A 26,829-nucleotide genomic window follows, 5' to 3' on the forward strand; every position below is an offset into this window, starting at 1 on the left:
TTTCAGTCAGTGTAAGTAAACTGGTGAATAAATTCTGTTGAGTGAATGTAAACTATGAAGTGAATAAATGATTTATTAATTCTTTAAAAACTGTTTGCTAAATTAAATTTAATTGCCGATTCAGGAAAAAGCTTTAAATATTCAGATGTTTTTTTTTTTTAGAGGTAAAACTTTATAAAAAATGATTTATACTTGTTTTTCTAATCACTTTTTAAACAAAAGGAAAGTGAGAGAGAGAGTTTGAGGTTCTTATAGACGTCCTCGGCGACGTCTCCTGTCCCTGAGTTCGGTGCACTGCCAATAAGACGACGCCTGATTAAATGGAGAAATGATCCGACGTCTGCCTCCCTCTGTCCCGCTGTTGTTGTTTACCATATTGCCATGTGATTGGATTAACTCCGTTTATTCCATCTGGGACATGGACGGAGGAAAGCCAAGGCAGATCCATCACAGGAAACATGCTCCATGAAGTATCAGGTGTTGGTCTCCAGAGCACCTCGTACTCTCAGATAGTGCTGTTAGGAGTGATAGAGCAAAAGCAGGGCTTCAGCTGATAGACAGGTAACTCAGGATGCGTGCTCTTGTAATCAGGCAGATAAAAAAGACGACATTTCAGCTTCTCGGATGTCACCATGAAAGCCTTGTTTTGTTGTGGAGTGAAGCAGAGGCCCGGTCATTAGCGATGTTGCCTTCCACATCTAACCCAAGGCCCTGCAGAGCACTCAGCTAATTTAATGACACAGAAAAGCAGGGCAGTAATGACAGAGAGAGTGGCACAGAAAGCATGTCATGCTAACGAACATACAGATTATATGGACTGAGGCTAAATACTGTATATATCAACTATATACAGAACATCTTCATTAACTGGTTTATATTAAATAGCGATGGTAAAACTCGCAAAAAAGTTAACGATGTGATACATCGATTTGTGCATCGGATACAAGGTGGCATTTGTATCGCAATGCATACTATTTCTCATGAATATGTCGTATCGCAACACTATGGAGATCGAGGCGTGTCCTGAGAGTCACATAGAATACAGATTAACATGGCAGAGGTAGAGCTGTAACTTCCTGCACACACAACAGGAAACGTTTTTTTAATACATTTCAATAACCACGTGTTCTGGGAAATAATTATCATACAATGTGCAGAGAACGTTCGCTCTCCTTGGAAATGTTACAGGAACATCACAGGAACGTTGAAGGAACATTTGTGAATTCCAAATAAAAACATTGTCAGTCTAGAGAAGATCATAAATTCAGTAATTGTCTCTTCACTTTCCTTATAAGGTCAGTGTTTCCTGTTCTCTGTTGTCATGGTGATTAATGAGTCTCACCTCACAAGTGTGTGTTTTAAATTTCTTGCTCTTTCTGTGTTGGTAAAATATTGCATTCATAAATGTTTTATCTCCTTCTTCTTTCTCCTCTGATTTACATTATATTATTATTATAACACATCCTCTCTCTCTATCGTCCACTATCCTCTGGTTTTCCTTCTGTCTCCGTCTCTTCGTCCTCATCCGTCTTGTTCCTTCTCCACCCCACACCGTGTGATTCAGTTGTGAATAATTCAGCTGTGGCTTTTCATTTGTGAAGACGTGAGCAGGTAATTAGATGTCCAGTTATGTGTTGAAACCTGAAGTCTGATCTCAGGCCCTGACGTAAAAAAACATCCTGGGCTTATCAGACATTCAGCTCGGGGAGAGATTAAGGAGAGAGAGAGAGAGAGAGAGAGAGAGAGAGAGAGAGAGAGAGAAATAAGGAAAGAAAAGGGAGATGTGGAGAAACCTGGAGAGAAAAGAAGAAAAGGGTCAAGAGATAAAGAGAGAGCAAGAAAGAAGAGACACGAAGAACAGATGAATAAAGGACAGATAGACCAGGAGACAATGAGAAGAGAGAGAGAAGAGGTGACAAGAGGAGTGAGGAGGAGAGGAGATACAAAGTGAGAGGAGACAAGGAGGAGAGGAGATACCAGGAGAGAAAAAAAAACCAATGAGAATAGAGATGTTGAAGGGTGAGAGAGACCACTGAAGAGAAAGATAAGAGGAGAGACGTTGAGTTGTAGAGAGGAGACATGAGGAGACACAATGACATGATGAGACAAGACAAGAGAAATAAATGAGAGGAAGAGGAATCTAAACCCTTTAGAGAACCTGAAGGTAGAGGCTCATTTGCACCTACAGGCTTTTTTTTCTTTCCATCTTTATCCGAGCTGGAAGTAGAAAAGGGTTGAATGATTTGTTACATTCAAAACAAGTGAAATCTATAAGTTGTTGTATAGAATCTGTTAGATCTGACTGAGGAGATAAAGCTGATCATTAGCATTCATTTAGAGATTTAGTCCTGTTTCTCCAACACTTCCCATTAAAATGTAATCCCAAGTCTAATAAATCAGTATGAAGTCGTTTCTCTGGTATCTTCGGTAAGATTATGAAGCTAGAATTCATGTTTCCTTGCTTCATCAGGACAAGGTGTTCTTGAACATCAGAAAAGTGTTCAAACCCAGTCAGATTTATTTCAAAACAGCTGCTGCCATCTAGTGGAGAACCCGAGTAACTACACCCGAAAGCCTGTAGAATCTGCGAGCAAATGTTTAAGACAGACAGACAGACAGACAGACAGACAGACAGACAGACAAACAGAGCGTCTACCCCAGATGTATTAATGTGTGCAGAGCTACACGTGTTTTGTCAGTCGAACTTGGCTGCAACAGTTTCCCTCTTACCAACCAATCAGAAGACGGAAAAATGATGACGCTATTCTCATAAAGAGTATATGAAATCTAGAAACAGAGCTATTTCTTAAGAGACTTTGGTAAGAAAAAAAAGGCTCTGATTCTGAAGGCTCTGGGCAGATTAGATCGACATGGCAGCACATAGAGTCTGAAAACTGATTGGACAAAATAATCTAAAATCCACATACACGTACTGGAAGCAGTGCAGCTCAGAGAAACACTACGAAATGAAGAGGAAAAACTGTTGGGAATAAATTTATACAATTTCATGGAACAAATATTAGAATTTATGGTGTAAATGTAGGTCAGTGCTTCTGATAGTGTTCAGGAGAGAAGACTTTGCTGCCCCTGATCACTGCCATTGGTAATTACATTTAAATGAAAATAGAGGGATTGTGGTTTTTGTGTGTAAAGTTCGTTGCTTCATTTGGCCACTAGGGGGCGCAGTTTACCTCATTGCATATTTTTTCTTTTCTTTTTTCCTGTTTACTCCATGATGATCCTTTACTTTCTTCCTTTGTTTCTTTATTTTATTTAGTTCACTCCTCCTCTCTTTCAGACTCCCAGGAATGCCCGTGATGTGGCAGAGAGGCCAGTGGTGATGTAGATGTTTCCAATTTTTGGTGATTTCCTGTGGCCGAGATTCCACAGTCCTCCTTTCATCAAGCTAAAACATCCACACGCTTCCTGTGCTGTGCTGATTGGAGGCTTTTCCTGTATAAACATCATGTAGTGTAATACAGACAGGAGTTCAGCATGATGTTGGAAACACACACACACACACACACACACACACACACATCGTTATGATCAGATATCAGCTATATCCAGTGTCAACTTCACATTCAATTTCACATCAGAGTGTTAGAAGAACGCAAGGAAGAAGGAAACGAAGATAGATAGATAGATAGATAGATAGATAGATAGATAGATAGATAGATAGATAGATAGATAGATAGATAGATAGATAGATAGATAGATAGATTTTCCCCTCACTATAGTATTGCATCAGGTCTTTTTGTACTTCTTGTAAGTGGGAATTGTAAAAATAACCCTGTGGTTTCTTTAGTTAGGGAGTGGAATCATTCTGAGGTCTGCGTCATGTCTCAGTGTCTTCTTCCTCTTTGGTCAAGAAGTTGAACCATCCTGAAGGCGGTGTCATGTCTCAGACAGTATCTTCTTTTCTTCTCCTCTTTCTTCCACATAGCTAAGACAAGAAGAAGAGGGCAGAGAATGAAAGCAGTAATATAATAAACACTGCACCCCCGCTTGTCATGTAATTATCTAATCAGCTGATCACAGAAGGGTGCAGACAATAAAAAACATCCAGCGACCGGCAGTCTTGCAACCAGGACATCTAGTTGATGACAAAGGTCAGAGGTCAGACCAGTTCAATCTGACAGAAAGTCAACAGTGACACAACTGCAGTGAAATAAAATCACTGAATTGATGATGCGCTGCAGGTTTCCACACAAACGTTGTGCAAATCTTTAGCCGTTGATGTGCTGCTGAATCAACTGTCCTGAAACACACACAAAAACCTGAGCGCATTGTATATGTCTTCATCCACGTCCTGTCGACTTTCATTTGTGCAGTTGTGTGTCAGGGTGTGTCTCAGAGGACATCTCCGATGGACACCAAATACGCAGAGGTACATGTGAAACTGCTTAAACACACTTTATACTTAAATACTTGTGGTCTTTTCAAAAGAGCTAGTGCCATATTTATAACAAAATTGTAGCCACTTCCTGTTCAGGATGGATTATAACCACGTCTTTACACGTCTCACTGAAACATTTCTACATTTTAACATGTGTTCATCATATGCCTTTCTAACCGTCTGTCTGTCTGTTTGTCTGACTGTCTGTCTGACTGTATATCTTACTGTCTGACTGTCTGTCTGTCTGACTATATCTTACTGTCTGTCTGTCTGTCTTACTGTCTGTTTATATGTCTTTCTGTCTAACTGTATATCTTACTGTCTGACTGTCTGTCTGACTGTATATCTTACTGTCTGTCTGTCTAACTGTATATCTTACTGTCTGACTGTCTGTCTGACTGTATATCTTACTGTGTGTCTGTCTGTATATCTTACTGTCTGTCTGTCTGTCTGTCTGTCTGTCTGTCTGTATGTCTTACTGTCTGACTTACTGTCTGTCTGACTGTATATCTTACTGTCTGTCTGACTTTATCTTACTGTCTCACTGTCTGTATTACTGTATGCCTTACCATCTGTCTATCTGTCTAACTGTATGTCTTACTGTGTGTCTGTCTGTATATCTTACTGTCTGTCTGTCTGTCTGTCTGTCTGTATGTCTTACTGTCTGACTTACTGTCTGTCTGACTGTATGTCTAACTGTCTATCTGACTGTCTGTTTTTCTGTCTGTCTGTCTGACTGTATGTCTTTGTCTTACTGTCCTGCTCTCTGTTTGACCAGAGTGTTCAAATTTTGTTCCATACAATTTTCACTTCTGGTTCAAGATTAGTGTTAAACTAATAAAATAATTAAAAAATTAACTGAGTTTGTTCGGAATTGAAGACAGAGCTGATAACAGGGACATAATTTTGTATTTAAGAAATAAAATGTATTTTTTAATTAAAAGAAAGAAAGAAAGAAAGAAAGAAAGAAAGAAAGAAAGAAAGAAAGAAAGAAAGAAATGCAAAATGTAAAAAAATAAAGAAAGCTTGAAATATAATTGACGAATGAATGAATGAATGAATGAATGGATGAATGAATGGATGGATGAATGAATGGATGGATGAATGAATGAATGAATGGATGGATGAATGAATGAATGGATGAATGAATAAATGGATGGATGAATGAATGAATGAATGGATGAATGAATGGATGAATGAATGGATGGATGGATGGATGGATGGATGGATGGATGGATGGATGAATGAATGAATGAATGGATGGATGAATGAATGATGGGAAATTAAATATATGACGGAAATGAGAATAGAGGTGTTGTGGTGTTTGAAGTCTGTTGCTTCATTTGGCCACTAGGTGTCTCAGTTTTCCTCTCTGCAGATTAAAGTACAATAAACTCATCTGTAACTCCACACACACACACACACACACACACACTCAGTCTAAGTGGAGCTGTACGGGACGATCGGGTCCGTCAGCATGGACAGCGCGACTCTGGAGTGGGACCCTGCGGCCGCCGCGCTCCCGATGCGGGGTGAGTTCACGTGTGAAGCCCGGGTCCGGTACACGCTGCTCCTGACGGAGAGGGAGCTGACGGTGCAGAAGGTCGGCACCGGGCGGGGGAAACCGGGAGCGGTGACCGTGCTGGAGCTCCAGGACTGCATCGGCTGCTGCGCGTACGGAGCGGAGGTCGGGGCGGACACGAGCGCGGGATTCGCGGTGTTCTTCTACACAGTGAGGAGGCGCTGGGCCGGGCTGAGTTCTGCTCAGAGGCGCTGCCGAGTGGAGCTCCGATTCCGGGTGACAGGGAGCTCGGACCCGCGGACAAACCTGGAGGAGGCGCAGAGATGGGCACGAGCTATCCGGCAGGGCTCCTCACTCCCGACAGGTGCGCTCCAGAACCAGACCCTCCCCCCTGAGGGACATGTTAGTGATCTACACCGAGTCTAGAATGATCTCAGAAATGATACTGTTCTAGACCTTTACATTTATATGAGTTATTTAACATAGAAAAAGGCGAAAAAAGGACAGGAAGAAATGTAAAAGTTAAAAAGTTTAACGAAATAAACGGACTGAAGAAAGAAAGAAAGAAAGAAAGAAAGAAAGAAAGAAAGAAAGAAAGAAAGAAAGAAAGAAAGAAAGAAAGAAAGAACGATGAATGAATTAATAAATGAATGAGCAAAAAGTCTTGGAAGAATAGAAGGAAAGAAAGAAAAGGATGAATTATAAAAGAAATTCTGACATAGAATGATAAAATGAAATGAGAAGTTGAAAGAAAGAAAGAAAGAAAGAAAGAAAGAAAGAAAGAAAGAAAGAAAGAACTATGAATGAATGAATGAATATATGAATGAATGAACAAAAAAATCTTGGTGAATGAAAGGAAAGAAAGAAAAGAATGAATTATAAAAATAAATGGTGACCTAGAATAATAAAAAAAGAGAAGTGAAAGAAAGAAAGAAAGAAAGAAAGAAAGAAAGAAAGAAAGAAAGAAAGAAAGAAAGAAAGAAAGAAAGAATGAAAGAAAGCGGATGAATGGAAACAGAAAAAAAGAAAGCCTCAGTTATTTATCCCGTTAATAAGAAAGGGAGACTGTTCTTAGGACAACCTGCCGATGTTTTTTTCCTCGAACAGAAGTCCATTTTTCTTCCTCGCACCTGTAGACTCCACTCACTCACCCTCAGTGTTCGTTACACGTGGGGCCACACTGATGCGCATTGTTCCAGAAACTCTACCCTGTAAGAGTATCTTCATCGCTGCAGAGGTTAAAACTCAACACCGTGGAATTTTCCTGAGTTCAGTGGTGCAGAAACTCTGTTTTGTGTCCCACAGTGAAAGCAGGTGGAGCTCAGTGTCTGCATGCAGGTGTGTAAAAAAGGTCATCAATCCTGCGTTACACACTGCGCTCCAATCTGACATGGAGAAAAACGTGTTATCACGCTGAAAACGAGTGGAAGCTACACTGTATGTAGAAGAGGGCAGATAGCGCTGAGGTCACAAGTGTTTGAAATATTGTAGATATCATCCTTTACAGTTGCAGTGCTCGTTGGACACTGAGAAGTCGTCTCTTCTCTTTTCTATTCTTGAGAAATATCGTCGCTCCACAAACCCTTCCATGACACATCGCGAGTGACGCAACGCTGTCAGGTCTCAGCGTGAAGTCACTGTGACACGTCCACATTATGGCTCTGTGGTTTTCTTCTCGTGATGAATTGCTGTGTGGAAAAAAAAAGGAGAGTTGTTCTAATTTTGGTCGTGGTTGAGGTTGTTGGAGGAGTGATGTTCAGAAACACTTCGTTGTGATGTGAACATTGAACCCTAAAACTGTTCAATGGATGAACACGGTGTGTTCGCTAGCTAGCTCATAACGAAGCGCATAGCTAACATAGACGTAACCTGGTATTACCATTAGGCCCGATTCTGATTGGACAGATTTGTTAATAACTTCGGGAGAAGTGCAGTTCATCGTGGAATCAGGGTTCTAATACGTTATGGTTGTACAGGAGAGTGTCACTGTGTAGCAGTTTGGGGAAAAAAACAGCGAGTGGTCTTATCTTCGGGCTTCAAGTTTCCTGTATGAGACACCGCAATGTTAGAAAGGATAAAAATACCATGAGTTTGGTAAAGATTGAAAATATCTCTACTTATTCGCATCCGTCTCTTTCCATGGGCATTCTGATACAGATCCGGCCTGAACTGCTCGCTGCGACCGCACGGCCTTCATCTGTGTTACAGAGTGTCGCAGTGTTCAGCTTTTTTATTACGAGATCAGCAGAAGGACACAACGTTTCACTTTCAGGGACACTGGTTCTTATGTAGGACACATCCAAAAGGTGGAACCGTCTCAGATAATATTCATTATCATTTTATTGCCCACAGAAATGTTGTTTCAGTAAAGTACTGAATTTATTTGATTAAAAAAATAATAATATTGTTTGTTTTAAAATGCAGCTTTACAATAAGAAAAAAAAGGAAAATAATGAATAATATTGATTTTATTAATAATAATAATTATTATACATTTAATCCATTAAATTAAATTAATTTATGAAATACATTAATAATTTTCGCGCATTTAAACTAAGTTTTACAAATAGCTAAAAATAAATAAATAAATAAATAATGCAAAATAATAAAAAAAAAAAGCAAATAAAAAGATTAAACAAAAGCAAAGTTAGGGATTAATATTACAAAAAAAACCCACAATTTAAAGAATAACAAAAATATTTAACACTATTTTTTTTAGTAGTGCAGAAATTTATAATAAACTTTTAATCGAAGTGTTATAATAGAAATTATTATAAAGAAAAGTAAACTTGCTTTGGTATAAGAGAAATAAAACCCTGCGACTTGCTGGAAAATAATCAGTCAGCCAGGTTACAGTAGCAGTTTTATTTCTGACGTATGTTTCAGTACCAGACGCAGAACTCTCAAACATCTACTGGATGAACTATCAATACTTTTTCCTTCCTCAAGGATCCAAACTGTAACGCTGTTTTTACAATCAACAAGTGAATCGTGTACACAAACAACACAGTTTGTTTGGGTGTCGCTTCTGCAGGATCTGAGTTTGGTTTTGTTTGTTTTTGTTTAAGATGCTGAAGAAAATCACTTTATAGCTGTTCCTCTCATGCTGGAGACTCCTTATATGATACGACAATTATTTTACAGTTTAACTATCAGACCTGCACACACCATGACACTGGGGCTCATCCTGAGATCTCTGCTGCTGGATTATTACAAAGGCCTTTTTTTGGATTACTAAACGTTCATCTTTCTTATTGGTGATCAAAAGGGATCACGGTTTAATTTATATGCGTAATGAGTTCAGACTGAAATAAGAACTGCAGCGTTATCGTGTCTCCTCATCTTCAGCTTTGCTGTTTTTTTCTACTTAACTAATTGGCAATAAAATTGAGAAAATCTCCGTCCTGACTGGGCGTGGCTTTGACGCTCGCGAGTGAAATACGACTTCTTCTCAGTATCGCCTCTGAGACGAGGGTTTAAAAGTCGTATAATCATATCTCCAGTGTTGGGTGAAGTCCATCGTTCCTGTGCCTGAGTAAAAGAACAAATGCTTAAATATTTCTCCAGTTCCATTAAAACTCCTCCTTTTAAATTTCTACTCGAGTACAAGTACTAAATGTTGAACTTCAGTAGGAACAGTAACAGTAGCGATGTATGAACTCTGGGTGAATTATGCATACGGTTGTTCCGGTCCGTCCTTCCTTCCTTCCTTCCTTCCTTTCTTCCTTTCTTCCTTTCTTTCTTTCTTTCTTTCTTTCTTTCTTTCTTTCTTTCTTTCTTTCCGTACAGTGTTCTGTTCTCCTGCACATTAGAACTTAGAAGGAGAACGTTTTCTATACATAATAAAAGTACTTATACTATACTATTATAAAAGTATGTATACTATACTATATAATACTATTATAAAAGTATGTATACTATACTATACTATACTATTATAAAAGTATGTATACTATACTATATAATACTATACTATACTATTAAAAAAGTACTTATACTATACTATACTATACTACTATAAAAGTACTTATACTTCTCAGGGAACTGATTTCCACATGCCCTTGTGTGTGTGTAAACTTCTGTGTATATCAGAATGCGTACAATGACTTAATCACACTAACTAAAGAACATAATACACCACATACATGTGTGTGTGTGTGTGTGTGTGTGTGTGTGCATTCCTGTGTATATTAGTTTTCTTGGATTGAGACAGTGATCTCCATAATTCATCTAAAACACTGTGCGGCGTCTCTGTTTAAAAGAGTGTGCAATTATGGGTTGTGTGTGTGTGTGTGTGTGTGTGTGTGTGTGAGTAGACCACAGGCAAATGTGGCTAAAACTCTCAATTTAACAGCCACTTTTGGGGCGAGGAGTCTGTCTTGTGTTTTGGCTGGGTTGCCATGTGAACATGATTCACCTGAATTTCTGATTGGCTGACTGCTCAGTAATCACCAATCATATTGTAGGAGGTGGAATTACCCAAAAATACACTTACATGTGGGTATATAGCTGCCTATTGCTTTAAGTGCACAAGTATGCAAGCATTCAATAGTTTTAGTATGCAAGTGCCTTGTGTGTTTATGTTAGTGTGCAAGTCAAGTATGCTCATAATCTCATACACAGGAAATGTCAGGTTTAGTATGTTAGTGCACAAGTGTACAGGTATGCTTCTAACCGGGTGTGCAAGTATGCATGTGTCTTAGAAACTTAGTGTTCATGTTTCTTAGTAAATTTGTAGCAGGTATTTTAGGTATGCGTGTAATCTAGTGTGCAGAAAGCCGGTAGTCTACAGTAGCATGTAAGTATGCAGTCATTGCTAGTAATCTAGGATGCAAGTATGCTAGGGTGCAAGTATGTGAGGTAAGTTTACCATTACAACTAGCATCATACTAGCATGAATGTTAGCATAAAAGTATGTATGTTTGCTAGTGATCTAGTGTACAAGGATCTTAGGGTGCATGTATGCTAGTAATGTCATACGCAGGTATACAGATATGCAATTTATCAAGTTAATTAAAATCTCCTCTGTTCTGGTCATGCCTCACTTGCTGAGGGAATTAATGATCACCTGTCGCTTTAATAACGTCGTCTCAGTTATCAGCTCTGAGATAAGTGTTTAAAAGTCCATCGTTCCTGTACCTTAGTAAAAAGTACAAATGCGTACATATTCCTCCAGTTCCATTAAAACTCCTCCTTTTTACAGTTCTACAGTGTAAGATGAACATTACTACTAGCCTCATACTAGGATGTATGTTAGTGTGAAAGTATGAATGTATGCTATTATCCAAGTATGCTAGGGTGCAAGTACGCCAGTAAGTGTTCTATTTTTATATATTAATATAATAGACGTGTTTTAAAGTATTTAAAAATGCAAACAAGCATCTGAACGAACATCAAGGAAACTGTTATAATATAATTCTTTAAAATGTACATAAAATTAAATAATTTATTAAATAATTAAATGCGTTTATTTGTATTTTAAATGGAAATAAAATATGGATCGTACTGTATACATTTACTGCTGCAACCTCAGCAGAGATCCATAAGACCTCAGTATGTTACAGACCTGAAACTACACACACACACACACACACACACACACACACACACACACACACACACACAGAGTAAACTGATCTGTTAAAGGAAGTGATTTGACCTGATTTACTTAATGACATTGTATTAAAGATTCATATGGTCATTTTCGGGAATAATGTTGGTTTAAAAAAATACCAACGTGTGTGTGTGTGTGTGTGTGTGTGTTTGTGTGTGTTTAAAGTGTTAAATTCTACACTTTTCTATCATCTGTAATGGTTTAGTTTCTATTCTGGGTTAGTTATGCTGTAGAGGTGAAGCTGAGCAGCGAGAGCAACCTGTTTAACAGGTCTCACACACACACACACACACACACACACACACACACACACACACACACACACACACACGCACACACACAGACTGGTTTTTAGCAACCAAGTCCACTCTTCTGGGAAGATGTTCCACTAGATTGTGTTATTTTTTTCAAGATTCATTCAGAACGCACAGTGTGTGTGTGTGTGTGTGTGTGTATGTGTGTGTGTCTGGTCTGGTATCATCTATAGCCACGAGTTTCTAGAACAGAGTGTGTGTAGCTGAACACAGTGCATTGTAGAAGGGAAAACAATGACGGACGCAAAGAGAATGAGCTTCCAGAGAAGCGCACGGGGTTTCGGGTTGTTTTTTTTTCCACAAATGACTTTTGTTGGGGAGAAAAGACTTGTGCCGAGAATTAATAGTGGCGTGGGAGATGTTTACGTCACCATAGGTGAAAGTTTTTTTTATTATGATGCTTTTTGTTTGGCAAAATATGAAAAATTGGGTTTTGTGAGACTTTAATTCAAGCTTTTATTGTCTCTAATATCGATTATTTTAGTAATCAAGTTTTCTACTGATTATTCCATCGCTTAATCAAGTAATTGTTACTTTTTAGAAATTGTTTATTTTTTATTACTAAAATTGCCTACAAGAACATTTGTGAAAACGAAACCCATTTAGTTCATTTAATTGACGTATTTCATCAAAATCCAAATAAAGAATTCAAATTGTTTTAAATCACTTTAAAAAGGTGTAAACACACTGTACAGTGTTTTCTTTATCTTTTAGTTTGAAATGATCCCAAACTTTGGACACTTTTCATGGACTTCATGGAAGTCATTTTCTTTGGTCTGAATCTTCTCCTCACCCCTCGCTATTTTCTCTCAGTTCCTCCAACGTTCCTCCAGGACCATGGTGCATATAGACTAAGTAGAGCAAACAGACCCATACACAGACAACAGTACATAAAGTGCATGTGTGTAAACAACACAACACAATGTGACTCATGGCAGAGAGACTAACAATTAATTAACAACTGAACAATTGAGGGTTAATGGCTTTGCCCAAGGGGCCAACAGTGGCAGCATGTAGTGATGGGATTTGAACTAACCTTCAGGACAGTGCGGGGTGTGTGTGTGTGTGTGTGTGTGTGTGTGTGTGTGTGTGTGTGTGTGTGTGTGTGTATCAGTCCGGGCATTTCTATTGAGCAGTCGAATGGCTTTTAGAAAGAAAAGCAGTCCAGAGACATTCTGAATGTAGAGAAAATGAATAACAGTAAATTGACCTAATTGTACAAGTTAATTGACAGATTTAACGTCAAGTCAGCAACTTTCTACTTGTTAGTTTTTCAAAGAAAAAAAAAAAAAAAACAGTTTTCTCTGATATCTCTGGACTGTGTATCGTTGCATAATTTATCGCAATATTGATCCTATATGCTTATATTTACCCAACTCTAGTTTATAGAGTTAAAGATTAGGTTTTAGATTTTTGTCTTTTTTTCCCCCGAAACTTAAATCTTTACCGGAATCTTTACGCTACGCTACTTTTTAGTTGAATTTTTTATTGCTCAATTTTTTTACAGTTTTGGGCAACATACCGAAAATAATGTTGAGAAATAGGATGTTATCAGTATCAGGAATAATGATATCATCTTCTGAGATGTCGCACATTTTAGAATTATTTTGTAATTGTTTTTGCTTCCGACATTGGAGACTCTTTTCATAAATTTTAACATGAAACAGTAACATGATATAAATCTGTATGTTAAAACCTTCTAACCAATCAGAAATCAGAATTTGACTGGCCTTTGAGTTACTTATTGACATCATTTATACTCGTTTTTATATGTTCTCAGTTCTCAGCATTAACCTCAGACTTCTGGACTCCACAGAAACGGATGTTTTTTAGCGAATCCTGGTTCCTTTTACAAAATAAACTGTGTTTGTTTTTAATACTTCCCCAAACATCATTATGGAAAAATTCTTTCACTGGTTCTGTTGAAAATCTCACACCAGGAGGCTGCGTTTTAACAAGTAGGCGTTTGCCGTCCATCAAAGACCTCATTCATGGTTTTAGCGGTTTTGCTGTAGTCCATGGAGCACGAGGTGATCCGGTTCCTCCCAGTACTGTGTGTGTGGAATGTCCTGGTTCTGTCGATGGAGCTGGTTCTCACGCCTGCTTGTGTCATGGCATCAAAACCATCTTCTGTAGACACTTTGAGCATTGTGTTGGCTTTGATTGGGTATTGTCATAAATATTGGCACCCTGTTATTTGCTTTATATCAAATTAAATGTCTTCTTCTTCTTCTTCTTCTTCTTCTTCTTCTTGTCCTTCTTCTTCTTCTTGTCCTTCTTCTTTTTTGGCTGCTCCACAGCGGGTCCTCCGTCATCATACCCCCCCTGTCCTCTATATCTGCCACCACATCCATAAACCTCCTCCTTGGTCTTCCTCTTTTTCTCCTTCTTGGCGGCTCCATCCTCAGTATTCTTTTACCTTCCAGCATCCCAATTTATCCCAAAGGTGTTTAATAGGTTTGGGGTCAGAGCTCTATAGCAGGAGATCTTCCACCTCAACATATCTTCATGGATCTGGCAAATTTTGGTCCTTGGCAGGGTGTTAGCTGGAGTTTCCTCTAAAGATTTTTTGATTTTCTGTACAGATTAATTTTATAACATTCCTAAATTATTACCTAAACAGCAGATATTTTGAAACATGTACTACAGCCGTAGAATCGTTTTATGAAGGTTTGGTATCATTTGTGGATTGTCCAAAATTTTGATCCTGTGTGTCACACCGTAATTATACCCCAGTAAAACAGGCTTGGGTTCCTATATGTTCAAACTTAGTTGCACTGCCTATATTGTGTTTCTAGAAGGTGCTAATAATTGTGAGACGCACCCTTATAATACTGCCGACTATCAGGATATATCTTCTAAATGCTATGAGCACACACCTCTTTTCTCATAAACAATACAAGATGATGATGTCAATAAGGTATTTCAGGTATTCCTGTAAGCTTGTGCCAGCACATTCTTTTCTAAAGGTTTGAAGAGTGTTTCGGTATCGGCTTTGCGGGTTTCAGCATGTCCATGGCACTCCAGGAATGACACAGTACCTCTCTCTCTCTCTCTCTCTCTCTCTCTCTCTCTCTCTCTCTCTCTTTTCTTACTCTCTTTCTCTTTCCATCCATCAGGTAGCGTGTGTGCGGATGTCAGGAGGCCCTGCAGGTTCCTGGTTCTGATAAACCCTCAGAGTGGTAAAGGTCAGGCCCAAGCTCTGTTCAACAACCATGTGCAACGCATGCTACAGGAAGCTGACATCACATACACACTTCAAATTACAGGTGTGAACACACACACATACACACACACACACACACACACACACACACACACACACACACACACACACGTATATTTAAGTTCCTGCAAACTTTGTTACTGTAGAAACAGTATCATAGTAATATAAATCTGTATGACAAACTTTCTGACCAATCAGAATCCAGACCTCGACTGGCCTTTGAATTACTCTTTGCTTTTTTTTTTTGGTTTTATATAAAACTTATCGAGAAGAACTCAATCTTGGCATCAACTTTGGACTTCTGGACCCCACAGTGATGGACAAACACTAGTTGTAAGCTATAAAAGAAGTTTGTGTGGGTCTGTGGGATCTGATTCGCTGCGATGGCTGAGCTGTCTTATTGGAAGAGGACTTTTTTACCATTTAAACGCATTTTGTTTTTGCTCTGTGGGTGTTTCTGGATATAAAAACGTGTCTTAAACAGGTTCACAGTTTATATGCGATTGACATGTGAGTGTGAAGCAAATTTGTCGTTTTTTGGCCCGAAAACACACAAGTTCACAAAATGCACACAAGTTCATGAAATTATTTTATTGTAAACGCAGGCTGTAACAGATTTATTTGGAGTTTATTTGTCAGTTTGTACCAGAGTAAGTTAAGGTCAAAGTTTCTCAGCTGGTTTTACATTGCAAACGTTTTCACGCCAACCGAATTTGTGTGCGTTTCCTGGCTCTCTTCTGTGATTGGTCAGAATTAAATTTTTTTTGTTTTTCTCTTGTAGGGTGTTTTTACGTCTCTACTAGAAAACGTACAAATGATCAGTAGTACACACACGGATTAAAGATAATTGAGATATTTTACCTCCAAATATTCTGTAAATTGCATTCGGTCCATTTGTATCTCAGAGTTACAGGAAGTGGTGCACTTTATTCTTCCAAAGCAGCCTCGAAATAGATCAGGAGCAGTTAACGAGAGCAGGTTGGAGATTGGATTCCTTCCTTCTCATACATATAAGTACAAAGCGAACACTTTCACACTGAAATGAAAATGATTTGGGTCGGCTGTCTCTGGTTGCCACGCTGAAGGTTCGAGACCTGCTTCGATCTCTTACACAACACTGAGCACAGTAACGTTGACCTGCTGTCGAGAAGCAGCGTAGTACAGCACGTCTTTGTTTTAATCTCTGTGTGTGTGTGTGTGTGTGTGTGTGTGTGTGTGTGTGTGTGTGTGTGTGAAAGAGGTTAATCCTAAGTCACTGTGCAGTGTAACTGAGTCCAAAAAAGTCTCGTTTTACTCAGAGTAGCAAATTACCCTTTTTATTTTTCTCTATCCATCTCTCTCTTTCTCTCTTTCTATCTCTCTCTCTCTCTCTCTCTCTCTCACACACACACACACACACACACATAGTCAGAGAAGAAGGGAGGATATCCAGGGAGCTGAATAAAGATTTAATGTTAATTGCAGACAGATAAAGAGAAGAAAAACAGGGCAAATCTGTGTTTGGACAACAACAAAAAGAAAGAAAGAATATTATAATCGGAGGAGAGAATGAAAAAGAGGGCGAAAAGAAAAGTGAGGGGAGAAAGAATGAATGATTAGGCGAGAAAGAGAGAGATACGGTTAAAGACCAGACATAAAAGAGGCATAAAAACAGTCATACATTTTATTTTTTTTAAAGGGAAAGAAGAGAAAGAAAATATGCATGTGTAAGAAAGAGTTTGTTGTGTGACTTTATTCATTAATTACTTACTATTATTATTATTATTATTATTCAGCATTGCTTTAACAGCTCAAGTTCAGTGACAATCACATGACTGAAGTGTGATAAATGAGGGCCAGTGAGAGAAGAACGAGTGAGTGGGAGGATTAATGTGGGGGAAAAAATGCAGAGGGAAAACGATAAGGAGCCACAGTGAGAGAGAAGGTGAACAATGTTAACGAGTGACACGCCTTCGCTTGCAACATCGAGATCACTGAGTAACTACTGAGTAACATGAACTCTACTGTAAATAAACACGTATCTGAGATACGCCAGCAGAGCAAAAAGTCTTCACAGGAAATGTGGAAATAAGGCTCCGTAAAATGAGTTTTTTCAGGGTGGAATGTCTGCTTGAGTATCCAGATCGAAGTGTATATTCCTGTATATTCATATATATATATACAGTACAGACCAAAAGTTTGGACACACCTTCTCATTCAAAGAGTTTTCTTTATTTTCATGACTATGAAAATTGTAGATTCACACTGAAGGCATCAAAACTATGAATTAACACATGTGGAATTATATATGGAATTATATACATAACAAAAAAGTGTAAAACAACTGAAATGTGTCATATTCTAGGTTCTTCAAAGTAGCCACCTTTTGCTTTGATTACTGCTTTGCACACTCTTGGCATTCTCTTGATGAGCTTCAAGAGGTAGTCACCTGAAATGGTCTTCCAACAGTCTTTAAGGAGTTCCCCGAGAGATGCTTGGCACTTGTTGGCCCTTTTGCCTTCACTCTGCGGTCCAGCTCACCCCTAAACCATCTCGATTGGGTTCAGGTCCGGTGACTGTGGAGGCCAGGTCATCTGGCGCAGCACCCCATCACTCTCCTTCTTGGTCAAATAGCCCTTGATGCCTTCAGTGTGACTCTACAATTTTCATAGTTATGAAAATAAAGAAAACTCTTTGAATGAGAAGGTGTGTCCAAACTTTTGGTCTGAACTGTATATACTTTTTCCACTTGGACCAGATTAGCAGTGCTTTCCCCTTCGCTTTGAGAAAAGATTCCCTGTGAGGGAAAAATAAATATCGTTCTTTAGTGTGATCCATTCACATAACTAGCATGCTGCTTGCTAGTTAGCTAAAAAAAAAAAAAAAAGCTTGAAATGCTTATCTTCAAAGAATGCTAGTCAGCTAGGAAAGGGAAAGAAAAATTTACATAATACAGCAATATTACCTAGCTAGTGTAAACACAAACAAACAGCTATAATCTAATAATGTCTTATGACTGAAAAGTAAAAATAGATTTATTTTGATTTATTTTTAAACACAGTAGATCATCAATACACCACAGAAATAATAGCTAGCTGTAAAGGCCGTAACCCCTTTAGCTAGTCAGCTAGAGAAATAGATAATAATCATACACATAATTAGCATCTAGCTAGTTGTAGATAGTTATCATTACACTCTAGATACCGCAGCAATATTAGCTAGCTAAGCTGTTCATGTCTGTCCACAAAAAAAAAAAACAAAAAAAACGTAGCCGCTAATCCAGTGAGCTAGCGTGGAACAAATTATTGTTTTTGGATGCGATACATTTGAATAACAAGCTAGCTAAATCTGATTAAGTGTTTAGTAGGAGCACAGAGGTTCCTTTTCATAGCTAACGTTGTGTTCCGTGTTAAAATATTCATTATTTCGCAATTTTATTTTAGTCAGCAAATGAGACTTTTGGGGATATTAATTATTTCTGGCCGGACAGAACATTCAGTGCCTTAAGAACCTTTTTTGCTGTCCTGGCTGTCCTGGTACATATAAACACTGCTCAAAAGGGCTTTTTTTCTAAACGAATGCTAGCACAAACATCTCCACAGAAGAACAGACTTTGGGGAATTTTCCTTTCCAGGGCACATTCTGAGCACAGACCTGATACCAGACTTTTGAGAATATAGAGACTTAAAGCACTTTTGTACGTCGCTCTGGACACGTGCGTCTGCTAAATGCCGCAAATGTAAACGTAAATGAACAAAACCTGACACGCTTTGACCTGCGTAATTTCTGCCCGCCGTTTATTTACTTTCTGGCGATTTGGAACGTCACGCAAATGAATAAAAACGCGTGTTTGTTTTTGAAAGCCTCCGTTTTCACATGCAGTGAACTGCGTTTTTTAATTTAGCCACGTCGGAAAGCGTTTCTCGAAAGCATTGTTGACCGAAAACGCCGTCGGAGTGTGAACGGAAGGTCAAAATAGAGAGAAAAATATGTATTTTTAAACAAAAACATATTAGCGTGGACATGTTCTGAGAGACAAAGTGTACTACGTAGTGTTGCCTCACTTCAGGACGGGTCACATTCTAAGTTTAACTTGATGGATATCATTTTATAGACTTGGCGAGGTTTCATCCATGTTTGCTTTCTTTGCCCTTGAGTCATAGTGTCATATGAAATTAGTTTCTTCGCATGCGCCAGTTCTTTAGGAAGCTGGGGTCAGAGTACAGGGTCAGGCATTATATAAACCCCCTGAAGGGTTTACTCAAAGGCCTGACTGTGGCAGTTTGGTATTGTGTGTGGCTTTACCTAACTTTTTGAAAGTTGCCCAAAGAACGAACTACCAAGTCTCCACTTTGTTTTGCCTCAGATATAAAAAAAAACTGAGTAAATATAATAATTTTTGAAATGTCTGCATGTCTGACCTGAACAAACTGTAAGAATGAGTGCAGGAAGTGAATCCAGGTAATGTGATTACCTTGAAATCAAAACTCCAGACGATCCCTTACGACCTTACGAATGAAACGTTCTTTTGTTCGTGAGTTGTTACTGTGTTCGTTATTGAATACGCAAATCTCCTAATGATGTAAGAGCTATAAATACTATCAAATAAACAATAAAATATACTAAAATAAATCGGAATGATCAAAATAGTGTATACAATATTTTGTAGTAAGTAATAAAAAAATTATAAAATGATTAAAATGAAAATGAACAGGTTTGTTTGTATCCGCGAAAGTTTGTAAAGAGAATGTTTGTAAAGTGCATTTGTGCTGTGAACAAAATGGCTGCAGACAGTGAGGAACTTTTTAAAGATACTTCTCTACTTCATGACCCACTTTCAGTAGCTTGCGCTCGTTTTTTCCTGAAACCCAGGCACTTTCTCATCTTCCTCCAGTTCCAGTTTCCCCTCTGTTTCATGTGCACACAGAGGCTCTGAATAAGGAAATGTGATGTGATTGGACAGATAAAGGCCATATTGATTCCCTGCCTGTCCTGCAGGAACATGACAACGGAAAGGGAGGAGAACCCGATGCCTCCCTCAGGGGCCCAGCATTATGTTACTCAGCTAACCGAAGAAAACCCAGAGAGCCACATTCTCTGAGACATAACAAGACCACGAAGATCAAGGCTTGGTGCGTGATGTTTAGAAACAAATGAGGGGCAATTGTGAGATAAGGGAAAGCCGGCCCAGATTTGCGAGATGATAGCTGACATGTTCGTGCCCTGCTAACAAATTATGTAAGGCATTGTAGGAAAGCAAAATGAGGTCATATTCTATTTCTATCATCTGAAGCTTAACAAGGTACATTTGAAATAAGGAGGAAGTGGAAATGACATCCCCAAGCATTGAAGTGAGAACTACAAGTTTTACCCCAACAATTATTGCTAGCATTTAGAATTAAAAAATAAAACATTTAATTGTTGCTTTAACAAGTATCAAACTACAAATAATGCCCCCTGCTGGTGAGCTCCAATTCTTTTTCCAAAATCGAACAAATTCACATTGGAAACAATCTTGAGTTGGAATCAAATCTGAGTGGCCTGAACTGCCAAATTAGCTATAGTTTAAATATTATCAAAATATTTTTCAATTAATTAGGAAATTCATGACCTTTTAAAATATTAGCACTTTGTCCTTTTCTACACATTCCCTACACATTTCTCTTTTTGGCCTTTTCTGTTGAATTATATCTTTAAAATTTGAGTTTTTCTGATTTCTCAATCTCAAACAAAACACCCAACAACACCCCGATAACTAACAACTTCGACGCCACATTTCTCATTTGTTTGCAGAGCGTCAGAACCACGCCCGCGAGCTGGTACGAGAAGCGGACTTGTCCCAGTGGGACGCCGTGGTCATCATGTCCGGAGACGGGCTGCTGTTTGAGGTCAGATCACCGTCAGCGAATTCCTCATACCTTAGCGACTCCACACACTTGCCAAGTCAACCACAGCAAACGGACGTGTCCTATGCCCAGAGGCTGGTTTAGGAATGTTCAGAAACTGACAGGTTTAGATGAACGTCATGTGAGGAAACTTTCACGAAAAGAGACAAACAACAGCAGGACTGTGAAAACCACAGTGTTAAATAACAGACAAACTGACAAACTGACTCTTGTTTGGAGGTTTCTGAATGTAACTCATTGCTTGCATTTTGCTTTGGTGGTAAACGATTTTTTTATGCTGTGAACCTGCCCTGATCTTGTAGGATGTTTTATGAATTCATGGATATTGTAACTCAAACATGACAGGGATTAGCTCCTTGTGTGAGAAGTTGAAACCGTGAGAGTTCTTTAGTCTTTGTTACATATAATTTAAGTGCAATTATTGTTTTTAACAGTTGTCTAATGATGTTCATGCTTCCAATCTACATGGTTCTTTCTTCCTCATTAAATGTTTTGGTTTGCAAATTGGAACCATGTATTAGTATATTTGTAAATCATAAATTCATATGGAATCTTTTCAGCACTTTTGCATGCTAGCATGCGTGTTGTTTAATCATAGCACATTTTTCTCTGCGTATATGCAGGTCGTGAACGGTCTGATGGAGAGGGAGGACTGGGAGAAAGCTATTCAGACTCCTCTCGGCATCCTGCCTGGGGGCTCGGGGAATGCCTTAGCTGCCTCCATGCACTACTACTCTGGGTACTTGATTTAAGATATATTGCAGAATGTGCAGACTCGGGGAAAAAATACGAGGTGGTATCAAATAGTTTGGAGGCGAGCTCTATTTACAAGAAAGTACTTTATGTATCTATGTTTTCACACTATGACCTTTAAAAAAGCGCTCCCAGCGTTCCTGCCACTTCCGAGACGTGTCCTGGAAATCTTCTTTTGGAATTGTGTCAAGCAGCTTCAGCGATTCGGGTCATGTCTCTGCAACGGTGTCATAACGGCGACCTTTGAGCTAGATTTTCATCTTTGATTGGAAGTGAGATCATGTGGATTGTTCTCCGACGATCATCATGCACAAGTAGCCGAACGGTCTGGGAATTTTCGGGGGTTGAGCTTGTTCCTGATCTCTCGTCGTCTTCCAGCGATGGTCTTCCACTCTTGAAGAACGCGCATCAGCAGACGTCAAACGTGCGCCGTGTCAAACGTCTGTGTGGGAGATTTGCCCAGTTTCATGAAGAATTTTACGTTCTAGCTTGCTGTCAGTGATGAAATCGCAGACGTGATCAGAATAGCACCAGTTATCATTGTTAGTGTCAAAACTTTTTGATAACCACTTCTTATTACACCTTGGGACTGCCTCATCAATAATGATTGACAAAATGTGGTCTTTAAATAATATAATAATCATATCATGCTAATATATTACTAAATTCTACATATATGTTCCATTAGTCCAGTGTTAGACAGTTATAATGCCCCACACCAAGTTGGGAATATGTTATTTGCATTATAAAGGAAGTGTCTGTAGGAAATCAACCCTGATGATCTCGATCCATAGTCTCATGCATTTGCTCAGAAGTCAAAGAAGAAATAAATGACAATATACTTAATGGATGAATCCATTATTTATTAGCCATACAAGGTACGGAACATTAAATAGTAAAGACGGCACTTCATAAGAACTTAAAATAAATCAGCTGACGACAGTGAGAATACAGTTTAAGTGGAACCCCAAGGAAACTGATCTAATTGCCCCTGAGGCAGATTGTTAGCTTGATGGACAAATAAAGGGGAGGGTCCTCCACATGGGCAGAGTCTCTTTGTTTCCTGAGTCGGCCATATTAGAAAATAAACACTGTTAAAAATAGATTTATAGGGCAATATAATATATATTGGAGTCAGAGGTTTTAAATATATGACCAGCAGGTCAGGAGCAACCTGATAAATGTTCTAGTCTGTCCGTAAATTATTTGAAAAGTGCATCTTTGTTATTCCTTCTGTCGGCGTACTAGCTACTGAGGAAATATAGTAATAGAGTAATTACCAACAATAAAAAAAAAAAAAAATGTGCGATTAAATTGCAATTATTAACGGAACCTAATGACAATCATGCGATTTTTATTTTTTTTGATTGACAGCCCGAATTAAAACATAACTTTTTCCTTCACAGTGCACAGCCAGTTTGGGGTGAGGAACTACTAGTGAGCTGTGGGTTCATGTTGTGTAAAGGCCTGGTGTCGCATCTGGACCTCGTCTCCGTCTGCATGGGATCCAGCCAGCGCCTGTTCTCCTTCCTATCCCTGGCCTGGGGCTTTGTGGCAGACGTGGACATCGAGAGCGAGAAGTACCGTCACGTCGGAGCAGCTCGCTTCACCATGGGTACCTTAGTGCGCCTCGCCTCGCTGAGGGTGTACAAAGGAAAACTCGCGTACCTTCCTGCTGAGGAGCCTCAACCCCCTCAGAGCCACGTCCGGTCGACAAGCAATGATTTCAACTCATCATCGGTTAATTCCCACTTGTCAAGGACTTTAAATTGTCAAAATAACCTCTTGCACAATTCATGCAATTCGAACAATGCACACAAACCCAACTGGACCAGCGAGTCACCAGGGACCACACAAGGCCCCCCTGATACCCTCCTTGTACCTCTGGACCAGCCTGTGCCAGCACATTGGACTGTGGTCAAAGAGGAGGATTTTGTCCTGGTGATGGCAGTGTACCAGTCCCACCTTGCTGAAGACTTGATAGCTGCCCCTGCATCCAGACTGGACGACGGCGTTATGCACCTGATCTACGTGAAAGCGGGAATCTCACGTCAGGCCCTCTTGTGCCTCTTCCTGGCCATGGAGAAAGGTGCGCACTTGAGCACAAACTGCCCTTTTGTGGTGTACGTTAAAGTTCGCGCACTACGACTCGAACCCTATTCACCCAAAGGGACCATCACTGTGGACGGAGAAGCAGTGGAATACGGTCCGGTGCAGGCGCAGATCCACGGCAGTCTTGCGAGGATTATAGCCGGGTAGCCTGATTAGCACGTAGAAATCCACGAACTGCGGAAGATTACAGTCAATTAGTAATTAAGCAATAAAAAAAAATTATTTACTTTTTTATTTATTGTTAGTACCGAAGGAATGGACATGTTTCCCATCAGGAAAGGGCTTCCTTTTTTTTCTAACAAGTAGCATTAGGAGAAATTTTATTGTAATAGCACTCGGTCCCCATAATCCTTGACTTGTTATTGGTAGCACATCGTTTCAGGGTTTTTGAAGTGAGGTACTACAGTTTTTGAGCTAAACAACGACTTCTACTGTGTGATTGATGTCTACTGCTGTTGTTAAAGCGCTACTAATAGTAGTGGCAATTATTTATTTTTTATACCTCTGTTTATTCCCCGTTTATATGAGGAGCAATATATATATATTAATATATTTGATATATTATATATAAACCAGTACAGGACTGAAATAAAAGTCTACACATAAAACTACGAATGATCACGTGGTACAAAAATAGCGCTTTATTAGTTCCAGACTTGGCTAATCAAAGAACGCTCACAATGCTAGCTCCACAGGCTCGTCCTGAAGATAAACATGATCAAAGTTCTCACAGGCTCCTCGCATTCTTTACTAATCTACTCAAGTAATCTAGCTGATGAGGTCATACACGGCGTATCCGAAAGCATGATCTAGGATACCAGCATTGATTCGAAAGCTTAAAACACAACACCCCTTCCTCCCTCTGCAAAACACACACACACACACACACACACACACACAAACCAAACCCCACCCAGTCTGAAACCCAGCTGGTTTGTGCTGATTACATCCCCCCATCATCTAAACACCAATCCCAACATGGACCTTCTGTTTATCAGTGTGGCAAGATGAGATTATTGCGTTTCACTAACATTTATATATTTATAGTTTGATTGATCAAATAATATGATATTTAGTACTAACGCTGTTAAAAAGTCTTAGTAAAGTGATGCTCTGATCACAACACGACGAATCAAATGATCCGTGCTGGTCGTGTGCAAGGAGAAGGGTGAGGTAGGGGGAAGGGGGCGGAGCTACAGACTCGCCTTAAGCTACAATTAAACACTGGTGCAGAATTAAATAGCGGCTGTCGAGGGAGGTGTCAGTAGTTTGCAAAATCAGCACACAGAAAGACACGCGTTAAACAGACACTACACAGAGACACTACACAGGCACTACTGCATCATGGGTAATACCTGTGGTTACTCAGCCACTGAGTATAATCAATGGCATTAAATTATTCAAAAGACAGACGTTATAGTGAACGTAGCGAGCAAGACATGACGTGTAGAATTCATGACATTTTTTATTTTTTTTTTGCTGTGCACTTCACTGTGGGATCGAACCAGAGGTCACGACCTTGGCTGTTTCCTCAAGGGGAAAGAGACGATCCCGACGATTCGAGCGGAAATTTTATTTAATTTTTTTTCCGGTTTCAGATTTCGATATATAATAATATATAAAGCATAACAAAATACTATATGGACAAAGGTTTGTGGACACCTAAGCATTGCTATGTGCTTCTTCTTGAACATCTCATTCCACATTTAGTCCCCAGTTGCTCTTATAAGAAGCTCCACTCTTCTGGGAAGATGTTCCACTAGATTTCATGGAGATTTGTGTGATGATGTGCATTAGTAAAGTCAGGTACTGATATGGTGAGGTGAGGAGGCCTGGGGTGCAGTCAGCATGAAAAATTCATCCCAAAGGTGTTCAATAAGGTTTAGAGCTCTAGAGCGGGAGAACGTCCACAAAAATCCAGCCCATGGAAAGCATATCTTCATAGAGCTGGCTTTGGTGTCAGGTCAGGTGTCCCAATACTTTTGTCAATATATTGTCTATTTACATCCATAGTGTAAACATTAGTGATTAAACATTATATGGTTGTTTGACTGCGTTTGTGTACAAGGAATTGTAGGTATTAGCTGAATATTAGCGAGCTAGCAGATGATTTACGTGCATTTTTTGCTAGCTAATTAGAACATAGTGGGTCAGTTTTATACATGGGACAGATTAGACGAGTCTAATCTAACAAACAAAACATTCAGAATTTCTACCAAAAGAGAAAAATCACACTGTAGGTACACTTCCAAGATCTCACTCACTGCAGACTGAACGTTACAACTCCACGTTTCAAGCCGTACGTCGTTCCGTAATGAACTAATGTTTTACACTGGTTTTGTATCCACATGATCCTCAGTAGCCTCGTGATTTCACCTCACCTTAAGCCTTACGAAGCGCAGAATGTTCTCTCATTGTTCCTCCTCAGAAGTAGTTTGTGTGATACAGTTAGTTTGTGTGTCCATATGTATAATATGTAGAAGGAAAAGTGAACCCTTCCGCCTTAAAACAGCTCATAAGCGTTTATCGTGAATGAACGACCAAAATCTGAGCTCATTTGCACCTTTTGCACTCTTGCACCTTAATGAGAAGTACTGTAATTTGTTATTTTTTGTTCGTGATTTTAATTTAAATTGGATGTATTTTTTTTTTACGAGTTTCCTCTCACAGATTTCGGCGGTACCACATGGCGCAACCATGACTCCATTTTGATTTTTAGCGAAACCTTCCGTGTATGTAGAAATAAGTGCCAGTTTTTGATTATTATCACTGTGACTCATATATTTTTGTCCAGCTCTAGAAAATGTATTTAAATGGAATGGCTTGGTAAAAAAAATAAAAATAATAATAATAATTTATAGAATCATACGCTTTTGGTGTTTGATGTTTGCAAACGTAATCTTTATGATTTATAATCTCAATAAATCCAGACTCGATCATTCATTTATTGTTTTACTCAGAATTCAGTGCTGTATTTATTCCCTTTATCTCTGTTTGCTCCTAT

The 26,829-nt window shown here is 39.1% G+C and overlaps 1 protein-coding gene across 1 annotated transcript; it reads left to right on the plus strand.

Annotated features, from left to right (window-relative positions):
- The first annotated feature begins 5,649 nt into the window (after positions 1-5,649).
- Positions 5,650-25,514, plus strand: LOC124392618 (sphingosine kinase 1-like). The gene is made up of 5 exons (XM_046859805.1): positions 5,650-6,285; positions 14,969-15,118; positions 20,848-20,942; positions 21,584-21,699; positions 23,120-25,514. Exons 1-5 carry the CDS (start codon positions 5,877-5,879, stop codon positions 23,970-23,972), a joined length of 1,623 nt encoding a protein of 540 aa, XP_046715761.1. The 5' UTR covers positions 5,650-5,876; the 3' UTR covers positions 23,973-25,514.
- Positions 25,515-26,829: the final 1,315 nt, after the last annotated feature.

This window comes from Silurus meridionalis, chromosome 1 (genome assembly GCF_014805685.1).
Source record: "Silurus meridionalis isolate SWU-2019-XX chromosome 1, ASM1480568v1, whole genome shotgun sequence".
Taxonomy (NCBI): domain Eukaryota; kingdom Metazoa; phylum Chordata; class Actinopteri; order Siluriformes; family Siluridae; genus Silurus; species Silurus meridionalis.

What these genes read in the sequence shown, in the direction of transcription:
- LOC124392618 (XM_046859805.1), top strand. Translation starts at nt 5,877, where the DNA reads ATGGACAGCGCGACTCTGGAGTGGGACCCTGCGGCCGCCGCGCTCCCG. An exon ending in GAGACGGGCTGCTGTTTGAG is followed by an intron (nt 20,943 to 21,583) that starts GTCAGATCACCG and finishes GCGTATATGCAG; the next exon opens with GTCGTGAACGGTCTGATGGA. An exon ending in TCCATGCACTACTACTCTGG is followed by an intron (nt 21,700 to 23,119) that starts GTACTTGATTTA and finishes TTTCCTTCACAG; the next exon opens with TGCACAGCCAGTTTGGGGTG.